This window comes from Vigna radiata, chromosome 7 (genome assembly GCF_000741045.1).
Source record: "Vigna radiata var. radiata cultivar VC1973A chromosome 7, Vradiata_ver6, whole genome shotgun sequence".
Taxonomy (NCBI): domain Eukaryota; kingdom Viridiplantae; phylum Streptophyta; class Magnoliopsida; order Fabales; family Fabaceae; genus Vigna; species Vigna radiata.
Window position 1 is genome coordinate 20,154,404 of NC_028357.1, and position 12,830 is coordinate 20,167,233.

The 12,830-nt window shown below is 34.2% G+C and overlaps 1 protein-coding gene across 13 annotated transcripts; it reads right to left on the reverse strand.

Annotated features, from left to right (window-relative positions):
• Window positions 1-1,834: 1,834 nt before the first annotated feature.
• LOC106766707 lies at window positions 1,835-8,787 on the reverse strand. 13 transcript variants are annotated; one of them, XM_022783238.1, is made up of 9 exons: window positions 8,657-8,787; window positions 8,426-8,588; window positions 8,304-8,340; window positions 7,587-7,860; window positions 7,329-7,437; window positions 7,000-7,120; window positions 6,136-6,885; window positions 3,298-5,215; window positions 1,835-2,628 (listed from the first exon to the last, which is right to left on the reverse strand). In XM_022783238.1, exons 4-9 carry the CDS (start codon window positions 7,780-7,782, stop codon window positions 2,195-2,197), a joined length of 3,528 nt encoding a protein of 1,175 aa, XP_022638959.1. In that variant the 5' UTR covers window positions 7,783-7,860; window positions 8,304-8,340; window positions 8,426-8,588; window positions 8,657-8,787; the 3' UTR covers window positions 1,835-2,194. The 13 variants fall into 13 exon arrangements, with proteins under 13 accessions (XP_022638959.1, XP_022638960.1, XP_014506919.1 ...); XM_022783239.1 differs by lacking the exon at window positions 8,304-8,340 and having other exon boundaries at window positions 7,587-7,850; XM_014651433.2 differs by lacking the exon at window positions 8,304-8,340.
• Window positions 8,788-12,830: the final 4,043 nt, after the last annotated feature.

A 12,830-nucleotide genomic window follows, 5' to 3' on the forward strand; every position in this document is an offset into this window, starting at 1 on the left:
AGACGTGGTAAGCCACTAAGCGTCTGACAAAACAAATTATCTAAGATATCAGCATAATGTGTTAAACACCATAAAAAGATATATAATTATCTGATATCTCAAATGTGTCCAAGACATAAGACATAAAAAGCGTCAAACGCTATAAAACTCCTAACAGAGTGTCTAATCACCATACTTCTTGAACAAAATAATAAAGCATTTGAACGTCAAGCTTTGTTAAGCATTATTAAGCGCTATACCTTAGCTTAGACGACCTTATGAAATAAGAGCTTAAAATATCATATCATCTAGGTACAACATATCAAATGCTTTTCCTTCAAACAAGGTTATTATCAAACGGTGCTAACATATGCTAAAGTGTTTTAAAAATGCAACGTGTTATATGATCATCAATGTTTAAAACAATTAATGACTGTACGAAAAAGTCTTTCCTTGCTTGCATGCTTCGCTCTTATTTTTTGTGCAGGTAATATTAACAATAAGCTTTATTTAGAAATGTTGCACAAAAGATAGAAAGACATTGAGAGATAAGAAGACATTCATAGAATATTTCTTCAAAGTCTTTAGATTTGGAAGACCGTAAAAGCTACTCATGAATGAAAGCCCTGATAAAGCAATGCCACCTTGCAATGTAAACCCGAGTCGGATCAGTTACCTGAAAAGGACTATCTAAAGTCAACTTTACGTCCAAGGATCATCTCAGAAGAAGGTTATATTAAGAAGTTTCACAGATGAGAAGACATTGAAGTTGAAGAAGGTGGAAATAAAAGAGAGAAAAAGGAGAGAGAGAACATATACAAGAAAGATAATTGAATACTAGCTCTAGTCTATCTCAAAGCTTATATCAATTGACGCTCTTCAATCTAAGAGAAAAAAACTATACAAGTTCACATATTGTATTGTATTGCATTGATCCTATGTTTTGAGAGTTACTTAAATTTGTACTTGTAATCAAACACTGATTGTGTTTGTATATTGTGAAGAGAATTAAAACACTTGTATTGAGTTAAACATACTAGTCATGATTGACTAGGGGAACTAGAAGTGGTTCATAATACTTGTATACTATGAGTTGTCAGAATACTTGGATACCAAGAGTGATTAAACTCAGACTAGTCAGGATTAACTAGGGGAACCAAGAGTGATTGGAATACTTAAGGAATCGGGACTGATTATAATACTCAAAAACTATAAGTGGTTGATAATAGTACTATGAGTAATTTGTACTCATTTATAATCTTAGATAAGATTAATAGAACCTCTTAAGAGTTCTTGAAAAAGACTCGATATAACTCACATTGAATGAATTAGTATATAAATACTTGGGTTATAATTTCCCTTATTTGAAAGATTTTCCTAAAATGTTTTATTGAAAACACAAATATCTAACCGCTATTGCAATAATTATTAAATATTAATTTGTAAAAAAAATAAAAATACTATTCAAATCCTCCCCTTTTCATTGCTTTTCCTATAATTCATTTACCTCTTCCAATCTATTATTCTTTATGTTTATATCTAAATTAAATTTCAATACATATTTGATGCAAATAAGTTGTTAATATGATTAAAAATAATCTTATATGACAGTTTAAAGCAGTCACGGTAAATAAAATCTATATAACTTACATATATAAAAACATTTATCTAATAATATAATTTACACAGATTAAAATATTTATTTATTACAAATTTTAATTATATAAAATTCAACCGTTATGTTGTGCAATTCAATGCATAATAGTTTAGAAGATAAAATCTAAATCTATTTAACTGCAGCTCTGTCCGACATGGAAAAACTTCTAGAAAAGAAATCAGTATGCTTTTCACAATCTTAAGGAATATGAATGAGTTCTAATTCACACGTCCTTTCATGGATCACTTGAGATGGAAATCAAATAACAAGAATGGAGCATCTGGAGGAACACAATCCTCAAATCACCTCAAAATAATGGCCTACCAAGAAAAAAGGAAGGGGAAAAAAATAACTTTACAATTATGTCAAACACAAAGTGGCATATCTTACAATATATTGGAACCACCACATAGCAATTCGCTACTATCCGAAACAGCCATAAACCTAAACACAAACGGGGTAGCATTTGGCTAAGCTCTGCTCTGGTGTATATATATAGGCCAACAGAAAGAGAAGAAATGCTGGCACAAATCAGAAGGCAATCTGAACTATGAACTCTCACATTATGATGCAATTACACTTTGATTCAAGCTTATTAGGGGGCTTCATGCTGTCTACCTTGTTAGGAAGCCCAACATTTCGTATCAAAGACTCATCAGTATTCTCATCATTCTCAGTCTTGGAAGGGGATTCTGATTTTACATCAGTTTCTACCTTCTTAGGCCTGGCCTTCTGAGGTTTCATAGCACGCTTGCGGGCAATCTGGCTGCGCGTGTCCTTTATATTGGAATTGGGTTTCCCCAATATAGTCACTGTCGGCTCAGAACCTTCCAATGGTTCTGAGTGTTCCTTTTCCATTGAAATCGTTGCAGCTTTATATGCAAGATCATGGATGATAGAACTGCAGAAAAGTATAGTATCTGTTGCCTCTTCAAGTGTCAAGCTTCTGGTGTGAACACCGTCTTGACACTCCACCGTAACTGTGGATCCTTCTGGGAAATAGCATTAGAAATCTGTCAGAAATTTTCCGAGTACTAATATTTTCTCCAAAATAAAGGTTCAGCAGATAAATTAGATTACAAGCGCCAAAAACCATGTACGTTGAGAAACTTTCTGGTACTCCCCAACTAGTAATGAAGTATTTGTTCAGATTTCAGAAAGCTCGTAGAAAAATATTACAGAATACACCCACGCTATAAGTTGCGTGAAACATTCCTGCTATCAAGTTCCTCAAGAGCAGCGGTTATGAAAGCATAAAATAGAATTTTTTTTTTATTAAAAAAATTACCTCGGGGTTGCATAGGAAATTTTGGGGAGTGCATTTGTTACACTTTGTAATAAAAAATTTTCACTTTTGAATCCAAAACACAAAAGTTAATCCAAAACACAAATCTTCAGGCAAATTGGAAACTGCGCTATTAAATTGCTGCAGACAACCACTCCTAACATATCAGGCACATCAATTCAGATTATTATCATTAGTAAAAAAATGTCAAGAAACAACCTTCCAAAGTATATACTAACTCTATCTGTTAGAAAACAAGACCATGAAATTTATTTATCTAAAGTTTACATATGACAAACTATGAGCTATATACATACACGACTGCATTTGAGACCCGAGAATAATTTAAGTTTGCCAATCTCAAATAGCGTCATACCTATGCCAAGGGAGTACTCGGAGGCATTGAGCTCAGAAACGGAAGCTGCAAGACAATCACCGTAAGAAATTGAAACAGAATTTTCCTGAAAATCATCAACAGGGCACTTTGATACAAGTGATGGATCATCATCCACCACCCCAGTATCATTCTGACAACACTTTTCCCCATCTATTTCTGATTCTTCAATTGTAGAAGTACTGGTAGTTACCAGAGCATCCAGTCCATCAACATTAGAGTTCTCCATATCTTTTTTCTCATCAAAAGATGACTCTGCATCCTGAACTGATGTGTCGGTCACACCGCCAACATTATTCAGATGGTCTTCAATTCTATTACTTAAAATACAGTTTTCATGATTTGGAAATGATGCCACTGAATTGTGATCAGACGGAACACCAGTAGCCGGGCTTATTAATACTGGGATACAAGCATCAGCTGTTCTACTACGATCGTGGTATTCAAGATTATCTTCCTTGACAACAATGGAACTCATAGAAGAAGAATCAATCACATCTGTCACTGTATTTTCGGAAGCTTGCATTTCTCGCACATATTGGGGTATCTCCTCTAGGTTGCTGCATTCAGTATTGCCAGATGAAGTTTCTTGCCTAGTAAAACCTAATCCATGGTATGAATGGGTTGACGTTCCAGAAAAAGATGAACCAGGGCTTGGAGGCCTGATCCTAACGTCATATCCATAGTCTACATCCAATTTTCTGCCACTTGACTGCCTTTGGACACGAAAATCAGAATGTCTTGTTGAGCTGAAATCAACAGATGATGAGGTAGAATAGCTGCTACGCCCCGTTGAACTTCTAATACTGTTAATGCTGTTTCTTGCAAAGGACAGGTCATCATAAGATAGTGTTGTGGCGGTAAAAGTCCTGCCCTGAATTACAGGTCCTTTGCTACTGCTTGACCTTTTCAGTAGTACAGAGATGCCAGTGCCTTCCAAGAGGTCAACTTTCAAAATTGAGCGGTCTTTGGAAAGAGACAACTGCTGATCCCCGGAATGATTATCAGACTTCTTGTAATCAACCCCTGACTGGTCCACCGCTAGCTGATTAGTAGACATCTGCTCATTTCTCTCCAATGAACATGAGAGAGGATTTTGTTGCCAGTGGTCCCAAATATATTCACTGGGAAAAGTTTGATTTTCCTCTGCATCTGGTTCTCCAAGGGGAAACCTCACGTTACCCACATTATTCTCTTGAGACAGTCTAGACTCAACAGCTAGTTGGTCTGTTTCATGTGATGGTTTTTCTTCTGTAGGAATGCTTGTGGAATTCACTGAATTGTCATTGGAAACTGCCAAAGTAGCCTCCGGGATGATATGTCTCAACAATGTGGTTTTCCTGCTGCATTCTTGACATAGTCTAAGATTCTTCTCAGTTTGATCAGTGGCCTCCAGAGGACAACCACAATTAGAACAGATTTCTGTATTCTCAAAAGCACCAGTTTCAGAAATGGCAACTATGGCCTGGGAAGTTTCAAAACTTTCACTGAATTCTTTGTCAATACCATGATAAACAAAAGTTTCAGATTCAGTGGGACCTAAACCAATAGTAGGACCTATAGTTTTATTGTGCAGGACATCAACTGATTCATCATTGATCTCATGCTCAATATTTGCATTTAATACATCAATTTTATCAAAAGAAAATACTTCTTCATGAATGTCAGCATATACTATCTTTTCACTTTCACTGGCCACATCTTCTTGATTGTGGTCACTCCCTTCAGTATCTGGGGCAAAACTTGTACCATGATCAGAGCTTGCATTGCTGCTTGTTGTGACAGAGGAGTTCCTAGATACCAGGGATCGTTGGGCAGAATTTGCTTTTCCAACATAAAAGGTTGTACTTGGCACACTTGACAAGAGAGGCCTGAACATGTTCTGAGGACTTTTTTTATCCTGGCACAGCAAGGTTGGTTAACAAACAAAGTAAGCAGTTTGGTCCCAAGTTCCCCAACCAACTCTTAAAGACACAAGGGAAAAGATAAGGTCAAAAGGTGAGGGGAGCATGAATGAATGAACAACTCTTTACAACAAAAACTAATTCGTGACTAAGAACAGCAACTGTGTAACTTGGTTATGATAATCCACGTATGGCACTTTTTATATGCAGCACAAAAAACAAGGTTGTTGGTGACTTTGCTGAAGTCATTTGCTTGAATAATAGTCTTATAATGTGTAGCTTAATAACAAACAGAGAGGAAAGAAAACATGCACCAGAAGAACCAAATAAAGCATTGTACCCAAGATTATAGAGATAAATAAATCAAATACGATTGTACTATCCAGGTGACAGGGCTCACCTCAATCCAATCCTACCTAACCAAATCCCAATTGATTCCACACTAACAACCCTGGAAGACCTGGGGAATTGCGTAGCAACAGGGGATTCTAGCCAACAGTCCCTGAGTATAAGGGAAAATACACACATACTTGAAATTGTATCAAAGTTTTGGTCATTAGTAGCCTCGAAAGATCGAAGATGGTTGGCTCGCTCCAAATTCCATTTAAATTGTTATGATTTTTACAAGTATTGAAGCAATGGGGACTACTTTATGTGAGACTAGAGTACCTCATAATACCCAAGTTCCTTTTAAGAATGTTCTAACTTATTAGCATATGTAAAAAGGAAAGTGAATGAAAGAGGAAAATTGTGTGCATGCATATGCAGAGTTGACTGAACATATCTTTTTGTCGAACGAGCATTTTAATATAGACAATTTAGGAATATCATATTAAAAACAGCCTATTTAGTTGAAATTACTCAACGAACTATAAAATGATTGAGAAAGTAAGTCGAGATTAAGCAAAAAAAATACCATTTGCCGGAGAGCAGAATCAAAAGATCTTTTAGGAGCAGAACTTGGGGACACCATCCTGGCTGGCTTCTTGGAAAATGAGGGAGATTTGCTGTTTGAAAATGAACCACCCCTTCTTGAACCAAATCGGTCTAGACTACCCACAGGGATGGACTGAAGAGAATCCAGATCATCATCACCAGAAGATATGACAGAACCTTTGCTGCGTGAACTAAATTGATCTCGATCATGACTATTAATATAACTGCTGCTCCTGGAAGGTGTGGGAGACATTGATTGCCTACCTAATTTAGAAGTAGAGTCCCTACTATTTCTGGATGCTGGGGAGGAACCCCTCACATATGATGCCGGCCGATCAGCCAAAGATGTCCGGAGATTAGGAGGAGCTTCGGAAGAGAAACCAGGAATATTAGTTTGCCATGCTCTTATCTTTGGTGAAGCGGAGTTTCCACGGCTTGTTTTAACAGGGGAAGTTCCCCTAATCCCAGATGAGACAGCAGGACTACCGGAGCCAGTGCTGATTCGCCGAGGAGTAGGAGTAGAGGACCTAGAAACAGTTGTTGCAGGCTTTGTTGGAGGTGGAGATGGTCTTCTTGTTGGAGTAGCCTGTCTAATAACTTGAGTTGGGCTAGAATTTGGCGTCAATGAAGACCTTCCTCTGGATTGCAATGTGTTATTCCCAGATCGAGGAGATGAGCTTAAGCGATTAGGGCTTGCACTACCCCTACTGCTTTTGTAACTTCTCTCCATCTGAAAGAGTCCAACAAAAGGTGGATAGTGAGTAAACACTTTTCATACAGAGAAGAAAATGTTAGGATTTTAATTCAAGAGGTAATCGTGCACAAAACAGATTTGAAAGCACACCGTAGATGATCTTGATATGGAAATGGGTTTACTCCTAGGCCTTCCTCTGCTCACAACATTTATTTCTGCTGGTTCATCATCTAGTGAAGGAAACAGTGGAGTGTCCGGTGGTGTCAACAACCTTTAAACGAATAAAACAGAAATGCAGCATCAGTAAAGTAATATGCACATCTAATTCTAAACCTTCGGAAAAAAGGGGTTTTGAATTATTCATCAAACTATTAGTGTGAAAGAAACACAATTGCAAAAATTTGGAATTGAAATATAAAATTTGATCATACCACATCATTTAACATAGTAAGATTCAAAAAACAGAAAAGACTACAAACCAATCATAGTCATTCTTGTCACCATCTACATTAAGCAATTCACTGGTTTCTCCTCGACCGGGAATGGATATCCCAAGCTTGATATCAGAAAAATATCTCAATTTCTGGGCTGCAAATTAATATAAAAAATGGGGGAGAAATGCATGAGTATCACCCAAATAAAGCAACTGATGAGAAATGCATGAGTATCACCCAAATAAAGCAACTGATAAATATATACATCCTCTCCTCAATCAAGAAGTGAGTAAAGAAGATTACAAAATGAGTCTTCCAGGTCATCTGATGGCTGAAGCAAAAAACTCTCTTTTTCTCTGGACTGCATTTCACTGAACAAAGCAAGATCATCATCTTTCTCTCTTAAGTGCAATCCACTTTCAAGACTGCGCCCGCGCTTGTGACTGTCTGATCTTGGCTCTCTACCAGGAGAGCATCTAAATGCTGGAGAAGGTGGCATCTCCCCTACCCAATGCAATGTCCAAGAAGTGTCACCTCAAGTTCTCCATACAATCCCTAGTCAAAAACCTTCAAGACCCTAACCAACAAACAATGATTATTGTTAACACATAGCTCAAACTCACCACATATTCAATCTCCATACAACAATATCAGCAAAAAAAAACCCACTTTCGTTCACCAAGTATATCTCCTCAGGCTTCGTTACTCCTTCTAAACACTCAACAAACTAGCACCATACCCAATGTGACTAAGTCAACCAACCACATATCCCAAAACAAGCAAAACTATATTTGGCGTATTAAAACAACTGTACCATTCCAAACGCAATGCCTAACCCCTCAACATTCATATGCAATAAGCATCCAAAGCTAATACTGAAGATATCCCTCAACCTGAAACCCTAGAACATTGGCCAGAAATAGATCCTAATTACGCCGTTCCACCACCGACCAAAAGGGTAGCCAATTTAAACCGCAAAATTCAAGCTGGAGCACCCATTAAGTCAAGTTCAGAGCTTACTGCGAAACATGGCTCACCAAATTCCCAAGTCAAATATCTTCAAACACAGTGCGAATTCGAAGATTAAAAAACAAAAAATAATAAAAACAAAAACAAAAAAATAGAGCTTAAATGCCAATTACAATGCGACGAATGTTGTCTCAGACACCCGGATCTACAGCATTCATGGCTTCTTCTGAGCACCCAAAAGTACAGATCAGAACCAGTGTGATCCAACGGTTCCAACAAACTCTAAAAAAAATTCCATTTTTCTCTCTCCTCACACAATTCTTTTTCTTTTCAGTTCTGAAAGAAAAAAAAAAAGAATATTGAACTGCAATTTGAGAATAATAATACTAAGACTCAACCATAACCTTTGTTGTTGTCCTTTGATTTGCTGTTTTGTCCTAAACAGCAAGCATTCTTTCCTATCTTTTTTTTTTTTTCAGCTTCCTTTTCAGTTCTTTTTTTCTGCCGTTACAAGTGCCTCGTAGATTCCTCGTTTTTTTTTTACATACCTTTTTTTTTTTCTCTTAAATGCCACTCCAATATTGTTAAGAATTCTTTATGTCTTCTATTTTTCTCAATTTGCGTAGAAGAACTAAAATACATTAATTAGTCGATCTTGATGCCTATGATTTTTAGTTCCACTTGATATTATGGCTCATGAACTGTTTTCTACCTTTTTAATTGCTAACATCAATTGGATTGAATGAGACATTAATATTATAATTGAGCTGGTCGAAGGTTACATGTGTAGGTAAATGCCTAGGGTGTTACATGCCACATTGAAGACAAGTTTGAACTTTTGGACCCTTCATAGCATAAACGAGCCATAATAATAAGTGATAACAATATTTAATGGCTGGGGTCAATTTTTGGGACTAAGCTATTAAATTTCTCATCACATTCAGTAATATTAAATGTACGTTACCTTATATTGATCCGTATAGCAACTAAAAAGTTTTGACTCGTTGAAAGCCCCAAAAGGAAAAGAAAAAACAAGAGCTGTTATACTGATAGTAGTAATATTTTGGCCAAACATGTTCTAAATTTGAAGCTCCAAGTAATGAACGAAGTTAGCATTGTTTAGAACAATGTTGGGACAGTGTATAGGAGACCCAAATATGTGTATAAGAAAGTCCATCTCAGGAGGACTGAAGCATCACGGTCAGGGGCTTCATTTTGGTGAGGTTTTGCATTTTGAAATAGTTGATATGTCCTAATTAGTTTTTTTTGGCCTAAGGTTTCTGTCCATCAAGGAAGATAATAATATTTTATTCAAATTGGTGAAAAATGAAAAAACCAAAATAAAAATAATGTTAAAAAGTAAATTTTAAATACTAATTAATAACAAATAAAACAGACATAAATTTTATTAAAATAAATTTTAACCTAATTCTGATATGATATTAAAAAATAACTTTAAATTTAATTTAATTTCTACGAAATCTGCTTATAACATAAAATGTGTATTTCACTTTTGTATATATATATATATATATATATATATTATAATTTGATTTTAAATTTTTAATAAATAAAACTAAAAATCCAAAAGTGTAATGACAAAAACTTGAGAAGAAAGTAAAAAGGGATAAAAGAAAGTTGTGTGGGGACTAGGTGGGATAAAGTCAACTTAACAACTGAGTTATGATTAGGCAATAGATAGGTGTGTACACTAATGTGAAGATTATCGAATCATGTCACTTTAATTGGTAGGTGATGAAGGAAACTTAAAAGGCTACTATGCTAATCATTTCCATTGCTTTATTATGCCTTTATCTTCTCTTTGCTTTGGTTTGGTTTCATTTTGCTCCTAAACACATTTTCCCAAGCAGAGTTTAACTCTTCCAACGGTCATCGCCATTTCCTACTTTTTCTGTCAAACACAAAAATCACAAATTTATCACTTGTTAAACACTATTTTTAATTAACAAAATAGAAATTTGGATTTTCGTTTTTATGTCTATTACTTTTCACCTTTTAAAATATTATTATGTACTCATTTATCTTTTTATAAAATATTGTTTTCTCATTTAAATAAACCTCTCTCGCGAGTGATGAGTGCATTGATGATTTAGACTTGGTACCATTTTTCATAGCAGTCCTTTTAATAAATAACCCCACAGGTTAGCTCAACTGTTATAGCATGACGATCCATTAAGACCAAGAGATATTGCATCCAAAAATTATTCCAGGAAGATAAACATGCTCTTCAAGTATTTATTAAAAATTCAAATATAAATTATAGATTATTATTATTACTATTAATATATTTCTATCATGTTTTTCCGTTTAACTAATTGTTTTTATTAAAAATGTACCTTTTTACTTCTCTCCGGTATAGAATATTTCGAATATTTGTTAGTAAGACTCAATTTATTTTTGAGATTGTGTTTCTCTCTCTAGGTTAGGTTTCCCTTCTTGTAAGTGATTCAACTTCACCCTGTGAGATGGAAAATGAGATTTTTTGCTATATGGATCATTCTGGAATGTGAGTGTTGAGTGTCAACCTATTTTTCATCGGTTTATTGATATGCAAAATATAGTGTTAATTCCTTAATTTTTGCTTAATTAATTTTAAAGTGTTTTCATCTAAGAAAGCAGTTGAACCATATTTAAATGATATAGTAAAATATTCCGTTTTTATCGTTGAGTGTTATCCATATTGTATGTAATGTGAGTTGAGTTAAAAAATAAAGAAATAAATGTAAAAAGTGTAAAAGGAGAATTGTTGTGAATAGTATATAATGGCAAGACAAAGAATTATAAGTTAATTATAAGTACAAATAAAATCCTAAGTACTAACCAACAGAATATGTAACACTCCAATTTTTAAAGGAACATAACTATATGAATAAACCTATCTCGGATAATTATTAGAACAAAAACATCACATTTTATTTAAATATTAAATTGAAAGCAAATATTTATGTCTTACATCATAGTACTTTTATTCACTTGATAAAAATGAAAAAACTAAAATAATAATAGAATAAAACTTTAAGTTTGTCCCAAATATTTACTAGTTTTGATATTTATTATTGTGTACTTTCTTGTATGATTGTTGTAGTATAAAATATCATTATCATAAGAGGAAACCATCACTACAATACAAAATCTCAATCTTAAAAATAAACTCATTAATTTTTTAAAATCTTAAAACATTTGAAAATATAACATTTTGCAAAAATTATTCTCCTTGTTAAAGATAAAACATATGATAAACTCTCAAGAAAGAGTGATGAATCACAATAAAGAGACTTAAAACTTTGTTTTTCCTAGCGAGAATTTTCTTCTTATCGTTTTCACACATCTTATTTCTAACTAGGAAAATGAAAGTTGTTCAAAAAACTCAATTTTTAACACAATCAAGACTTTTAGCATTTAAAAACTAAAGATAGTAAATCAAATACATAGAATAAATATTGCACACAATTATCACTCTTTTAAGTACCTTCCTGGCCAACGTTCTTCTAAGCAGCCTCCCCCACTACAATGGAACACAACGCTCTTCTAAGCAGCCTCCCCCACTACGGTAGAACACAACGCTCTTTCAAGAAGCCTCCACAACTAAAGTAGAACACAATCACACACACACGCACGCACACACAACACATATCTTCACAAAACTTAACTTTTTTAACATATTTATCCGAAAATTACTTATGTAATGTAACACATAACATATGAAAGTTTCATTTTGTGATTACAATTTTAAAACATCTATTAACAATCTCCTTTGTTTGATGGGAAAAAATATTATGTTAAGAAAATTCATTTGAAAATCTTTCTTAAATTAATTGATAAATGAGTTTGTCATGGTGTTGAAAATATCACCATTAATAGGATATCAAACCTCTATTAAGAGGATATATGTTTTATCCACTCTTATTGCAAACACAATAAAAAAATATTGATAAAAAAAAAAAACAAAGTTGAAAAAAGTTTACCAATTAATTAGAGCATAAACATACAAGGACTTAGAAATTCAACTTGGGAGTTTATACAATTGTGAACATGCTCTAGGTGCTTTCGTAGCTTTTACATTTTATTTTGCTATGCTATTAATTTTTTAAAAGGTTTAGGAAGCAAAGAATTTTTGTCAATAGCTTTTATCATTGGTCAATGTCATACCCAACTAAATAAAACAATTAATTGTAGTACTAGGGGAAGTGATCCTATATCGTCTCCTAGTGACTATCATTTCCGATCAAAGGTTCCAATCCAACACATAAGTCATGGGGGTTTTGTTTTGCAAAATTCAAAAAAAAAAAAGCCAACAATGAAGAATAAAACAATGATAAAACTTTATTGACTCCCTAGTTTCAGATGTGATTCCACTTATCATAGGTTACAAAATTAGAACCTTGTTTTACTCTTAATCCATCCATGATTAAGCAATTAAGTGAAGATTAACAAAAATTTCATCATGCGATTAAGCAATGCAAACATTATTCAACTTCACACATACATATTTAAGCATATTGTGAACAACCCACACTCATTAAGCATGAACGCAGAAACACAAAACTAAGATTAAGC